Genomic DNA, 14110 nt, shown 5'->3' on the forward strand with positions numbered 1-14110 from the left:
TTTGAGATGGTATGTCACTCTGTCACTTGGGCTGGAGTCCTAGAGTGGAGTGGCTGACTGCAGCCTCAAACTCCTGGGCTCAAGCCATCCTCCCACCTCAGCCTCCTGAGTAGCTGGGATTACAGGTGCCAGCCACCAAATCTGGCTTGAAAGCAGATTTTATTCACTGTTCTACACCTTGCAATTTTCACTTTATTTTTTGTGGAAGATGATTTTATTCAGTAAATATGGGCCTGTCTCCTTATTTAGCCATAAAGCATTGCATTATATGAATGTACCATAATTAATTTAATTGGTCCCTACTGAAGGACATATAGGTTGTTGTTGCTATGGCTAACAACGATGCAGTAAACATCATAGTAAATATATCCTCACATACATGTGCAAGTGTTAGCTGCATTTCTAAGTATATCTCCAAATTGCTTTCCATAGTGGTTGTATCTACCTGTTTCTTCACACCCTCCACAACGCTCCATCATTATTATTATTGTTATATCATTATTATCTTAACTTTCAGTCTTTGCAATCTGATATACGAAAAATCTCATCTCACCATAATTATACTTTGCTTTCCTTTAATATGACTGAGGTTAAACGTCTTTTCATAGCTTTAAAAGCCGTTTGAATTTGCTTCTCTGTCTCCATCCTCTGCTCATTTTTCTTTTGGATTACTCTTATTCGTTTGTTCACTCTGAGAAATAAAAGCATCAAGGTACCAGGAAGGAACACTGTCCTCTGGTTCTCCCTGAACATCTACCCTGAGTCAAGGGGATGAAAGAGGTAGTATCTAGAGGTGCCATTTGAAGCCAAGATTCCAAACTACCCTGAGGGCCAGGGGAGCTGGCTGGGAAGTGGGGGGCTGGGGAGAGCCGTGCTCCCCAGGAGAGCCTTACCGGGTCCCCACAGCTGCTGGCACTGCTCCTGGTAGGTGAGGCACATGCCGTTGTAGCAGTAGGCCTGGCCACCCTCACAGGGGGTACCATCCATCTGGTAGAAGTTGGTGGGGCAGTGGGGAGACTTGCCCGTACAGAACTCCGGGAGGTCACACTGCCGGGCCTGCTCACGGCACAGGGTCCCAGGAGCCAGCAGCTGAGCCAAGGAACGAGAGGAAAACACAGTCAATCTCCTCCCCGCCCTCAACTCTATTGCCCAAGGGCTCATAAGGATCACTCTCAAAGAACAGAATTTTCCATTACCACGATTTTACAGCACTTTTTACATGACCTCATTAGCCCAAACCATCTTCAGCCTTCTCATGTGAATACTGACAGAATTTAAAGGTGTTTTCAGAAATGCTAACTCACTTTCTCTTCATAGAAGCCTTAAGAAGGAAACAAGAAACAATACCTATATAATAATTCACAGTTTCCTACATGCTTTAGTAATAGCAGCTACTTTTCTGCAGCTCCCACTTAAGTATCCAGTACAAATATGACTTCATTTAGTTTTCATGACAGTCCTGTGTAATATAATTACTCCTTTTGCAGAAGATAAAATCTGTAGGCTTGAAGAGGTTACATGATGCATCCAAAGACTCATAGTAAGTGGCAGAGGAGCCAGGCCCACTAACACACACACACACACACACACACACACACACACACACACACACACACCCCTAGCACTCACATAACATCTAAGTTTACAAAGCACCTCAGCAATAATACGTCCCCACTGTGGAACCAGGCACTGGGCTGACTGTGTGACATACATGTATCTCGTGGGATCCTCACAGTTTCCATGGGATAGATACTGCTATTTGCCCCACTTTGCAGATGAAAAGTTGATCAACAGCACACCTGGGGCAACGGGCAAAGAGTCTTACAGCCTCCCTGGGTAGTCGGTGTTACTAATACTCTTCCCGTTTTACAAATAAAGAACCTAGGCTCAGAGAGTTAATAGGTTGCCCCAAGTCACACAGCCAGGGTTTGAAGTCAGTCTCGGACACCAGGGAATCCTTTCTGAGGCTGAAACTGAAATTCTTGTGTGGAATGAAGGGGTCCACTCCATGCTTATGCTTAGGTCTTAGGCCAAAACTGGAAGAACGTGACCCAGCACAGCCTCCCTGGGGGATGCACAGCCAAACCAGATGCCATGCAAATTCCGAGAGCCAGGCAAGGAAACCTGTGACTGAGAACAGACCCCTCCCCTGCTCCTGGGCCACTCCCCACACCCACAGCGTCCTCCCAGGAGAGAAGGCAGACAGGCTTCTCCACTGGCCACTCTCAGGCCGAGACTGGGCCAGCCGAGCAGCTTGCTGAGAGTGGATGCCCAGCTGCAAGTGTGGGCAGGGTGGTGTATGCAGGAGGAGGCTACAGGACACACCTCTGCCACCCAGAGGCAGGTGGAGGCAAAGAGGACCCGCCCCAGAGCCAGCCTGCCTGGGCACAAATCCCCGCTCCTTAACCAGCAGCAGGGCCTTGGGCACCTACTGTCTAACCTGTGTGTGCTCACTCACCCACAACTCAGGATAATAACTCACTCATGGGTGATTAAACATGAGTTAGAACGAAGTATGTGAATGGTATCTGGCCCCTAACAAGTACTGAGCAAGTGCTGGACAGAAGCCTAGGCCCACAGTTCCTGCCTAAAATGTTGGGGCCAGACGGGGTTCAGCCTTTTCAGATTTAGAAAGCAGATATTGTAATGCGTAGGTCCATATGTACATGTGTGTAGATATATAATTACACATGTGTATGCATGTATATATATATATATACACACATGGATAAGGATAATTACATATGTCTGCACATGTAACTACATATTACATAACCCCCCAGCAAGGCCGGGGATAACACCTTCTGATCAAACATACTAATATTTCTGCAATGCAATATAAATATTTACTTTTAAAAAAAGACTACAATTCATCTCATGTCAATTCAGGTCAAGTTTTGCCACCAAATGTGTTTACATTTTTTTCCCAGCTTTTAGAACTCTCTTAATTTCAGAATTGTGCAAGAGAGATTGTGGTTCTACAGTAACACTAGCAGTAATAGACAATTTATCTCCCACATCAGTATTAGGAATGTGGGCACCAGAGTCAGGGAAAGCTATATTCAGTCCCTTCCTGACTGCCTGATTCCAGATAAACCTCTTATCCCCTATAAGCCCTAGTTTCCACATCTTAAAATGAGGATAATCACATATATTTTATGGGGTTTTTGTGAGGAGAGAATGAGATAACGTACATAAAATTCTCAGCACAGTGCCTGGCATCTACTGAGAGGTTCATCAATGTCAATACAAATTATGATAATTATTATTGTTTATGAGCTCAGTAAAATCAAGCCCACTCTCTCCGGACACTTCTTTGAAAAAGAAAAAAAACTACCATTTCCAAAGAGGCGCCACCCTCCTCTGGGATGATCTGAATTCATGAGGCCCAGTATAGGAACAGTAAATTTTATTCAAGGCACCTTTCCTGCTCCATGTTTCTGAAACTCTGGTGCCATCACTCTCCCAGGATGGAGGCAAATCCCCAGCCATCCACCCCAGCAGAGCAGTCCTGTTGTCTCACTGTCAGGCCAGGGCCTAAGGCATGGAGGAAAGGGCCACTTACCTTACACTGGTGGCAGCAGGAGCCATGAGCACACTCCGCCCCTGGTCTCAGGGTGCAATTAGAGGCATTGCAGCAGGGGTTGTTACATTCCTGGGGAGGCAGTGGGGTGGATGTGAGTTGGGGAGGGCATTCACCACGCCCAACATTTTCCCCACCCTTGCCCACACACACCCCTGGAACCCCAGCTCTCTAGCAACTCTCTCTTTTTTTTTTTTTTTTTGAGACGGAGTCTCACTCTGTCACCCAGGCTGCAGTGCAGTGATGCAATATATCTCAGCTCACTGCAACCTCTGCTTCCTGGGTTCAAGCGATTCTCCTGCCTCAGTCTCCGAAGTAACTGGGACCACAGGCGCATGCCACCATGCCTGGCTGATTTTTGTATTTTCAGTAGAGATTGGGTTTCGTCATGTTGGCCAGGCTGGTTCAAACTCCTGACCTCAAGTGATCCGCCTGCCTCGGCCTCCCAAAGTGCTGGGATTATAGGCATGAGCCATTGCACGCCTAGAAACTTTTGACCTCAAAAATCATGTGACAGTTTTGTCACTAAGCTAATGTGTACTTATCACACGAACCATATATATGCACAATCATTAGTAACATGACTTGGACACAGCTACATCTTTTTTTGAGACGGTCTACACCTTCCCCTCCTGGGTTCAAGCAATTCTCGTGCCACAGCCTCCCAAGTAGCTGGGACCACAGGCACACGCCACCATGCCCGGCTAGGACACAGCTACATTTTGAGTATGAATATTTTCCCAGGCATTTTCTACACACATACATATATATTTATACTTACCTTACAAAATCATAGTATCCACAGTGCTTTTTACTTAATATAACATGCATATTTCTCCCTGTAACCATGTATTCTTCTAAAATTGACTTTTTAGCATAGTACATGGAAATTTTATGATTTGTTTTTTTAATCCCCAGTAGAATATCCAGACACCCTGTCTTTCATGGGTGCCCTCCTGCCCCCAACCCTCCTAGGCTTTCTTATCTAATGAAAAGGGGCTGCTGGTGCAAGGGGCTGCTGGTGCAAGAGGCTGCTGGAACAATCTCTCCGAACAGTTTATGTCAACTCCTGGGCCTATTTCCTTAGACTTTTTTCTCCATCTGCTTCTCTTCCTAAGCTCCTCCTGGCCTGGACCTTTCTTGAACAGAAAGGCCCAAGCGTTCCTTGCTCTCCTCTCTTGCTTCCTGCCCCCCAGCCTGAGATTTTTAAAAGATGATGAGGCGCTCCAGTGACCCTGAGTGTCCTCATCACACTCTTACAGTATTCACAGGCCAATCCACCAGCCATTGATGAAGAGTGTGTGGGGCTCCACACATCTCTCCACCACCGCCTTATGAGGCAGCCTTGTCCCCACTCCACAGACGGGGACGCTGTGGCTCAGGCCAAGTCCAGTAGCTGGCTGAGGGACACACCTGCCGAGTTCAAGTCAGGTCTGCCTGAGGCCTGCCTCATGTTTATCAACCTTATACCCCTAACTGTCCAGGGCTCTAGCATATTGGAGAGCCACATCCCCTGACCACATACACCTGTCCACCTGTTTCCCCTAGGAGAACGAACAGAACACTTTCCTCCCATTAATCTCCCACCATGTTGGGCTCCAGGAAGACCTGTATTCCTGCCTTCCTAATGTACCATATTTCTTCCCACGAAGGCACATGCTCCCCTTCCACCTGAAATGTGCCTTCCCTCCTGCGTGCCTCACTAACTCCTAATGCAGCCTTCAGATATGGGCTCCACGGTCACCTCCCACACAAGCAAGGAGGTTCCCCCTCACATTATATATGTTCAGAGCACTGTGTCATTTGTCTTCCTAGCACTTGCCATGGACTGTACGTATATTCTTTCGCAATTATTTCAATATGTGTTTCTCCCGCTAGTCTATCAGCTCCCCAAGCACAGAACTATGTCATTTTTGCCATTCATCCTAACCCTAGGACTAGACACAGTAGCCCACACTCATAGTGTCTGTAGAATGAGCAGCTGCTCAGAACCTAAGCCAACTGGCCACGCCCACTCTCAGAACCTAAGCCAACTGGCCACGCCCAACTGGCCACGCCCACTCTCAGGCCATTCCTCAACCCCAATGGGCCCTCCATGTTCCTACCACTCCCTTCTTTCTGATGGGTCTGGGTTGATCTCTCTGGGCTCATGGTGGTGGGGGTGGCATCCTTGACTAGTTCTTGTTTTATTCTGAAAGTGACATGCTGGCACTAAAAAAAGAAAATCACATCATAAAGGTCTCAGGCAGAGTGCAGTGGCTCACACCTGTAATCCCAGCGCGTTGGGAGGCCGAGGCGGGTGGATCATCTGAGGTCAGGAGTTTGAGACCAGTCTGGCCAATGTAGCAAAACCCTGTCTCTACTAAAAGCACACACAAAAAAATTAACCGGGTGTGGTGGTGCACACCTGTATTCCCAACTACTCAGGAGGCTGAGGCAGGAGAATCGCTTGAACCCTGGAAGTGGAGGTTGCAGTGGGCAGAGATCATGTCACTGCACTCCAGCCTGGGCAACAGAGTGAGAGAGAGAAGGCCATGAAATCAATTTTTTTTTTCCATTTATACAGAACCTCAGTCTCACCCCCATAATTTACTGTTACTTGTTATCTACCCCAAATTGTTATGCATGTATAAACATACATATTTTCAGCCTTCAAAAAATAGAGATGAAACAATCCAGTTCTGCTTTCTGCAGAACCACACGCATTTGTTAAAAATGACCAGGCTCTGCCGTGTGCCCTGCACACTCACTGTGAAGATCAGAAGGAAGGAGAGAGTTTACACATAAACAGTTCTGCCCCTTCTTCCTTCTAGCAGCCCTTTCGAGACTCGACAGCACTTCCTACATCCCCTTTCCATCATTCCTCCTCCAGCCTAAACAGCACGAGCTTGTTATTTTAAGCATCCTCATAAGGCCCCTGTTCAAGCCCAAATATCCAGCTGTGTGGCCTCCAGAATAAATTCCGTGCAGCTGGAGGGCCAAGCAGGCATGTGCAGCTCCACTGAAGAAGAGAGAGTCAACATGCCACGCGATTGTGGTTTCTGGTTAGACCAGACATTTACAAGAAGAACTGATCTTGGACGCTAGCGGGGCTGGCCACAAACTGGGAGAGGCAGCAGAAACACTCCATCTGGAAGGCTTCTTCTCCGTATCCGATTTGTCATGGGGTATTGGATAGTTATGTGTAGGAAATGCCTGTGACTAAGAAATTTTCAACTGTGTTCTTTTTTGACCTTGAGCTTTGAAACCAATGCAAATTCTTCCCCTCCCTCTAGCACCATTGTGACCCCTCACCTCTTCTTCTCCACAGTCACACTCTTCCCCATCTTCCAGGTACCCATTCCCACACCTCCGGCCTCCATACAGCATCCTGGTATCTGGCATGTTGGAGAGACACATTCCACCGCCTGACTGCAGATATCTGTCCAGCTCCCTCCTGTTGCATCCATTGAACACTTTGGGAAAGGGGTGCCTGGCAGAGGACAAGGTGGGAATTAGTGGGGAGTCTAAGCATCCAGCAATCAGGCAGGTGTCACTCCTGCTGTCACTCCTGCTACCCGTGGGGCTGACTCCACCTGGGCTCAGACCCCCATTGTCTCACACACATACATTCTTGCCCCTTAGAACGTTTACCGATATATTAATTTAGAATTCTTTCATCCATAGTGATGAGATATTAACCATCCCATAGCATTTTATTTTTCTCACTCTGCATGGAGGAAGCATTTGAGAATCAGGAGTAGCAATTTCTGCCCATTGCATGAGGGGGTTGCAGTAAGCAAAAGGTTTGAGTGTGTTACAATAGGTCTCCCAAGCCTTAGTGCTGAAGAAAACACCAGTCAACCTAAACTTTTCCTGAAGCTGATATCAGGTGAATATTCTCTTGCAACAGAGGACCAGGCCAAAAAAAGGCCAAGATCGTAAGTTTTATTTCTTTCTGGGCCAGTGATCTCATCGCTGTTCCAAGGATGCTGAGAGCACTCCAAACTCAACCAGCCAACTCATAAACGCATGCTCTTTATCACAGGAGCGTGGAAGGTCCTGGGTCCCACTATTGGTGAGAAGGACAAAAAGTACAACCATCCGGGTCTACAAAAGGAGAGTTATCCTGCTCCCACTTCTCTAAACCAATTAAAGGTTAAACCCTCCAAGAAATTAAGAGATTTTCCTTCAGTGGGAAGGTATGCTACAAGGAATTTGTTACTAATAATTGTTAAACTACCCAAATTTGTGAATAATTTAAAAATGAAGTGGAGTAGTAATCAATATAACTCTCAATCATTTGTCTTCAGATATGTTTTTCAGATTGAGAGAGAAACGGGTGGGCTTAACCATGAGCTTATAGGGATCCAGGCACGACTCTAAAGTTGTATCCTGCCTCATTCTTTTGTTGTTGTTGTTTTGAGACAGAGTCTTGCTCTGCTGCCCAGGCTGGAGGCTGGAGTGCAGTGGCACAATTTTGACTTACTGCAACCTTCGCCTCCTGTGTTCAAGTGATTCTCCTGCCTCAGCCTCCCTAGCAGCTGGGACCACAGACGTGTGCCACCACACCCAGCTAATTTTTGTATTTTTAGTAGAAACGAGGTTTCACCATGTTGGCAAGGCTGGTCTCAAACTCCTGACCTCAGATGAACTGCCCACCTCAGCCTCACAAGGTGCTGGAATTCAGGCGTGAGCTACTGCACCCAGTCAACATCATCCTTTCTATGTCACAGCTGAGAAGTAATTTTTAAAAATTAACACCAGAGGTCCAAGAAAGCTGCATTGTTTCTTGAAGACATTGAAACACCATTCTCTAAGAAAGAATCATAAGCAGGCCCTAATGGTTTGGGGTGAAAGAACACAAGGTCCTATTGTGATGCCTTCCAAGGAGCCTGGAAGAACCCAAAGATTTGTGCTGCCTGAGTCCAGATGCTAGAAGACAAGTCCTTTGAAGAAACTCCCTAATTTTCTTCAAAGGCTCTGGTTTTAAAAATCCCTCAAGACCACAGGGAGATGCAGCTGCCTCGCCCTGTTCCTCATGGGTAATGCAGCCCGCAAATTCCCTGAGAAGTCACTGCAGGGTGTGTGGATGGCCCTCTTCTTCAACTTGTTCTGTTACATCTGAGATTTCAGTGAAGGCTGGAATTGAAACAGCACTGATTCAACTCTCTTGGGATAGAAGAATTAAGGGTTGTGGCTATGATCAAAATGTGTCCTCATCAAAAATTCATGAAATTAAAAAGACACATATGGCCAAGACAATTTATAACTCAACCCCTTAAAACAGAAATTAAGTAAATTTAGGGTTACACCAGCACCAAACCTCCTGCTGGAAAGTTAAGTTCTTGCCACACATTTGCCTTGGTCTTTTCTCAATTTCTTTGTTGTAAAAACCACATTTTTTTGGCCCCATCAGAAGTTTAAGGGCGTCTCAGTGGGACCAGCTGGGAGGAACCCGTGTGTCACACTGTCCAGGTGTGCCCACCCTCCTCCCCATCCTCCCTCTTCCTGTTCGACTCACCCGGTGGCAGCTGCCATGATACACCCACCGTCAGCCGCACTGGCCGAGCAGCAATCCGCAGAATCATGAGTCATGCCAAAGTTGTGGCCCATCTCGTGGGCCATGGTGGCAGCCACGCCAATGGCATTCTCGGAGTGGTCCTGCTCAGAAGACAGAGTTGAGGTCAAGGTCCAGGGGACAGATCCGCCTCTGCCCCCTATCCCTGCCTTATCCTTAGCCAAGTCTTGCAGGTCTCCACCAATTCCACTGTCACTGAGCATACAGACTCTCTATATGTGCCTCTGACAGCAAGGCTGAATCTGCTGTCACTAGGCGGAAATCAAATGTTTAAAAGTCCGTGTTTCTGAGTTCTCCAAGGTTGCAGACCACAACTGACCTACTGATGAACTTCCAGACCAATAAATGCTTTCTGAATAAATAAGAGGAAGATTTTTCCCCATTCTTCTTCTGAACATATATCCCTCTCCAGACATAAGGGAATCAACATAGAAAACACCACCTTGACTCAAACATAGGGTGTACTTGGCTTAGTGTTTCCTGAGAGAGCCACACAAGACAGATACACTCCAGGCACAGCACTTGGTGTACTGTCTGGTATGTGATTGTCAGATGCAAAAGCTAAAGAAATCAAGAGAAAAAAATCCAGCAGGAAAGAAGCAGCAGAAAGATTTACTAAACATGGATGTGTGTTTCCTGCATTATTTCATTTAATTCCCATTCTTATCCTATGATTATCAACTGTAAAACTATGTTTCTTTACAGCTGAGGACACTCATTAACTCCCCCAAAATCACACAGCTGTTCTTTGAACCCAACAGGCTCAGACCCTAGAGCCTGTGGTTTTGGCCATTATGCTACTTTGTCAATAAATACAGAATGGATAGAGGGACAGACAAATCGATGGAGAGAAGTCTTCCTCGATATGCACTTCACAGGTTAGAAATACAGAGTCAAAACAAATAGTCTCATGAAGTCAGAGCGAATTTCAAAAGAAGGCAGTAATTTCCTAACCATGACTTTGAGACAGGTTCTTGTTTCTTAATAACATATATAACAGCATATGACCTGGAATAAAAACATTTTTAACCTCTACTTTTTTACTATTTTCCAGTCCCTGGTTTGGAACATATGAGATCTAGTGATGAATGCATGTAATCTCTTCAGGGTTCCTGAGCTTGGAGATACAGAATGAGCTATAATAAATGAAAATTCACCCTTGGGTACCTCCATCTCTTAGAACTTAATGACTTCGTTTTAAACAATTGCCCTTCCTGATATCAAAGCTTTTTCTGCTACAATAATAAATATCAACTTTTTTTTCAAAAGATGACCTCTGGTCTTGTAAGGCAGTTCAGAGCCTTCTGCAGCACACACACATGGGCTGAGACTCACCATGTTGACTCCTCCAGACTGGTACACAGAGCACATGGCCATGAGGGGGGCCAGGCCGATGGTGGTGCCGTGGAAGGACATGCCCCTGCAGGAGGCAAGGAGAGAGGGTGACCTGGGAGGGGACTGAGAGGGCTGTTCCAATGTGCCCGGGAGTAGGTGGCCATCCCAGGGTTCCTTGGTCCCGCTGACTTTCCCAGGTCATTCCCAAGGGTAGAGGCTGTTGTAACCAGGCCAACTGGACAACTTCCAGCTCACCACACCTCTCACTTCCTCTCACCTACTCCCTCATGACTCCAGAGAAACACAAAGAGAGAGAGAAAGGTCGTTTATCCCCCACAATATACCCATAACCGATTCTTTGGAAGGAAATGGGCAGGGTTTGCAAAGCTGCATCGCATTCCTGCTGCACAGGAAAAGGTCAGAGGGAGAGGTTGATGGAAGGGTGGCACAGATTCTGATGCTGAAGTGAATCATGCCCACTTCCACCATTTGCCGGGATCCAATGCCTTATCCCTGGCTCTGTGGTGTGAGTCCCACGGGATAGGAGTGGGGGCATCAGGGCAGCAGCTGTGGGGCTGATGATGCTTCATTCCCACATACTCAGGGGCCAAGGAAACAGCTGTGTCCCATCAGGAGCCTCACGAAGTGCAGCTGGATGCAACAATGAGCTGTTTCTGCCTTTGTTTTGCAATGGGATCCTAATCTGCCAGCAGCAAGCTGCATTTTCCCCAGTTGAATATATCCTTCTTTCAGTTACATACATCCAGGGTAGGGGAGAAGAAAAAAAAAAAACTACCAGTGCTTCTGTGCATGCCACAAACATGTAATATATTTAAAGAATCTATGTGGAAATTCATTATGTGGTACTTATCTCCATGTTTGTCTTCTTATCTAGACCATGATATCTTTGACAGCAAGACTATCTTAACTATTTTGGGATCAGTAGAACCTCGCACAGAATGTCACACATAGTGGGTATATAACACATGTTTGCTGAATTACGGGCAGACTTATCTTCAGAGAAACAATCTGCAAAGAAATATGCAAAATCTATGCAAATTGATATGAAGTTCTACTAGTTATTTTCTAAATGTTCCAAAGTTCAGGCCAAAAGTTCTAATAACCAAAGACTCTTCCTAGGCAAATGTATTGTCATGAAGTAACTGTTCACAGCCCAGGTTTTGGCACAGTTATTTTTCCCAGTTTCTTTAAAAGGATAAGCCAAGGTTTAAATGATTATTGACTCAGCTATATTTAGGGAACAGAAGAAAAACGGTTTTAAGGCCAGGCATGTGTGACTCACGCCTATAATCCCAGCACTTTGGGAGGCCGAGGCGGGCGGATCACTTGAGGCCAGGAGTTCAAGACCAGCTTGGCCAACATGGTGAAATCCTGTCTCTATTAAAAATAAAAAAATTGGCCGGGCTTGGTGGTGCATGCCTCCAATCCCAGCTACTTGGGAAGCTGAGGCACTAGAATTGCTTGAGCCCGGGAGGCAGAGGTTGCAATGAGCCGAGATGGTGCTACTGCACTCTAGCCTGGGCAACAGAGGGAAACTCTCTCACTCAAAAAAAAAAAGAAGAACAAGAAGACAAATGGTTTTATTCTCTACATGCCTTTTGTTATAACTGCCTCAAAATACCTTCAGAAATCAACACTAATAAATACCAAATAATCACCCTGGGGCACAGTCACATGTGACCCCCATCACTGTCTCTCTGGGGCTGATGAAAATCTAGCACAATCCCTCCTCAGTGTCTCCCTCCAGCCAAACCCTCAGTTCCTGCACTGTCTAGCACTTCAACGCAGGCACTCAGCCCTGTGGGAGCCTCCTCTCCTGTGCCTGTGTTGGGAGATCAGCTCATGTATTAGAACAAAGTGCCAGGAAGATTGAGACGAGCCTCTTAGAAAGTCTAAGACCTGACCAACAGTCAGTCCCTTCCCAAATATATACGCAATTATTTCAGATGCTCAATGGAATATGGGCAAGTCTAATTTTCCCATTAGACTGTAAACACGTCTTAGGAGTAACGTGACTCAGGCTTTTAAACATTTTCTGGGGTATGCTGGGTGCAGAGCGCATGTTTACGAAATGCCTGATTCTCTGGAGCAGGGAGTCAGAATGGCCTTGTACAACCAACACTCGCCATTGGGCATACTCTGAGCATGCGCACGGTGGGCAGAGGCTTTGCAGCCAAGGACAACACAACATATGGAAAAAGGCTATTTACGTGATTAATTGGGCGTTGTCATGGTACTTCTGGGCAAGCAGCTTGCGCCTCCAACTGAGAAAGGACCAGAGGGTAGAGTATGGATTCTCTGAAACTTCACACATGTTCCCGTGAGTCCACACTTCCAAGCCCACGAGAGCAATCCGGATGTTCAAGGATCGGTAAAACTGAAAGGACACAGAAAAACGCGGTATGTGTCAAACCACCTGGGATTTAAAAGCCCCTTCCTTTCATTCTGTGGGAGCTTGAGATTAGAAAGAAAAAACTAAAACTAAAAAATAAAAATAAATTAAAAAAAAAAAAGCCCTTTCTCAACCTAAGAACTCAGAGCACAGATACCAGATTTCTCTTCTGCCCATGGCTCCAAGGGAAGGAGGCAACTGGTGTTATTGACATTTTTTAGAAAGGGAAGATGAGGTCCTGAGAGAGAGCAGGACATTCTGGTGGCAGAACTGCAGTGATTTTGCTTAGAGATGACTGAGATAACAGATAAAATTGCTTTCAGATATGAATAGGTCTATCATATGGAAAAAGGGTTAGCGTTGTTCTGCATGATTTTCAAGTAGGGCTTAGGTCAATAGGTAAAAGAGACAGGAACATACATTTCATTTTAAAATAGGAAGAAGGCTTTCAAACAAAGCTGGTCATGAGATAGCTCAGAGTTGAGCTTTGCTGTCTTCTGTAATCAGTGCCCTTGGCCAGGTTGTCTGGTACCATTTTTTCTCCCAATTCCTTACATGGGCCTTATCTTTCTTATGGGTATCTAAAAAGTGCTCTTGTATATGGATTTTTAAAAACCGTTTCATTCAGGTATAATTTGCATACCATAATACCCACCTATTTTAGGTGTACAGCTCAATACTTTTTTGGTAAATTTACCAAGTTTTAAAGCCATTACCAGCCAAGCGTGGTGGCTTATACCTGTAATCCCAGCAATTTGGGAGGCTGAGGCGGGCAGATCACCTGAGGTCGGGAGTTTGAGACCAGCCTCACCAACATGGAGAAACTCCGTCTCTACTAAAAATACAAAATTAGCTGGGTGTGGTGGCGCATGCTTGTAATCCCAGCTACTCAGGAGGCTGAAGCAAGAGAATCGCTTGAACCCGGGAGGTGGAGGTTGCGGTAAGCCGAGATTGTGCCATTGCACTCCAGCCTGGGCAACAAGAGTGAAACTCCACCTCAAAAAAATAAAAATAAAATAAAGCCATCACCATCATCCAGTTTTAGAATATTTTCATCACATCAGTAAAATCCCTCATGTCTATTTACAGTCATTTCCCATTCTCACCCTCAGTCCCAGGCAACCATGCATCTACTTTGTTTTTATTCTGCCTTTTCTGGACATTTGTTTTACAATATGCGGTTTTGTGTGTCTGGCTTCTCTCACTTACCATAATGTTT

The 14110-nt window shown here is 45.8% G+C and overlaps 1 protein-coding gene across 2 annotated transcripts in view; it reads right to left on the bottom strand.

The window, feature by feature from the left end:
- Positions 1-14110, bottom strand: part of ADAM19 (ADAM metallopeptidase domain 19) — a 96626-nt gene that overhangs the window by 17864 nt on the left and 64652 nt on the right. For both annotated transcript variants that reach the window (XM_011947672.1, XM_011947671.1), the window contains exons 9-14: positions 12710-12876; positions 10479-10563; positions 9087-9226; positions 6878-7055; positions 3566-3655; positions 894-1089 (exon numbers count right to left, since the gene is read on the bottom strand). In XM_011947672.1, the coding sequence (XP_011803062.1) occupies positions 894-1089; positions 3566-3655; positions 6878-7055; positions 9087-9226; positions 10479-10563; positions 12710-12876 (856 nt within the window). The remainder of the gene's footprint in view (positions 1-893; positions 1090-3565; positions 3656-6877; positions 7056-9086; positions 9227-10478; positions 10564-12709; positions 12877-14110) is intronic.

This window comes from Colobus angolensis, unplaced genomic scaffold (assembly GCF_000951035.1).
Source record: "Colobus angolensis palliatus isolate OR3802 unplaced genomic scaffold, Cang.pa_1.0 Scaffold27, whole genome shotgun sequence".
Lineage (NCBI taxonomy): Eukaryota > Metazoa > Chordata > Mammalia > Primates > Cercopithecidae > Colobus > Colobus angolensis.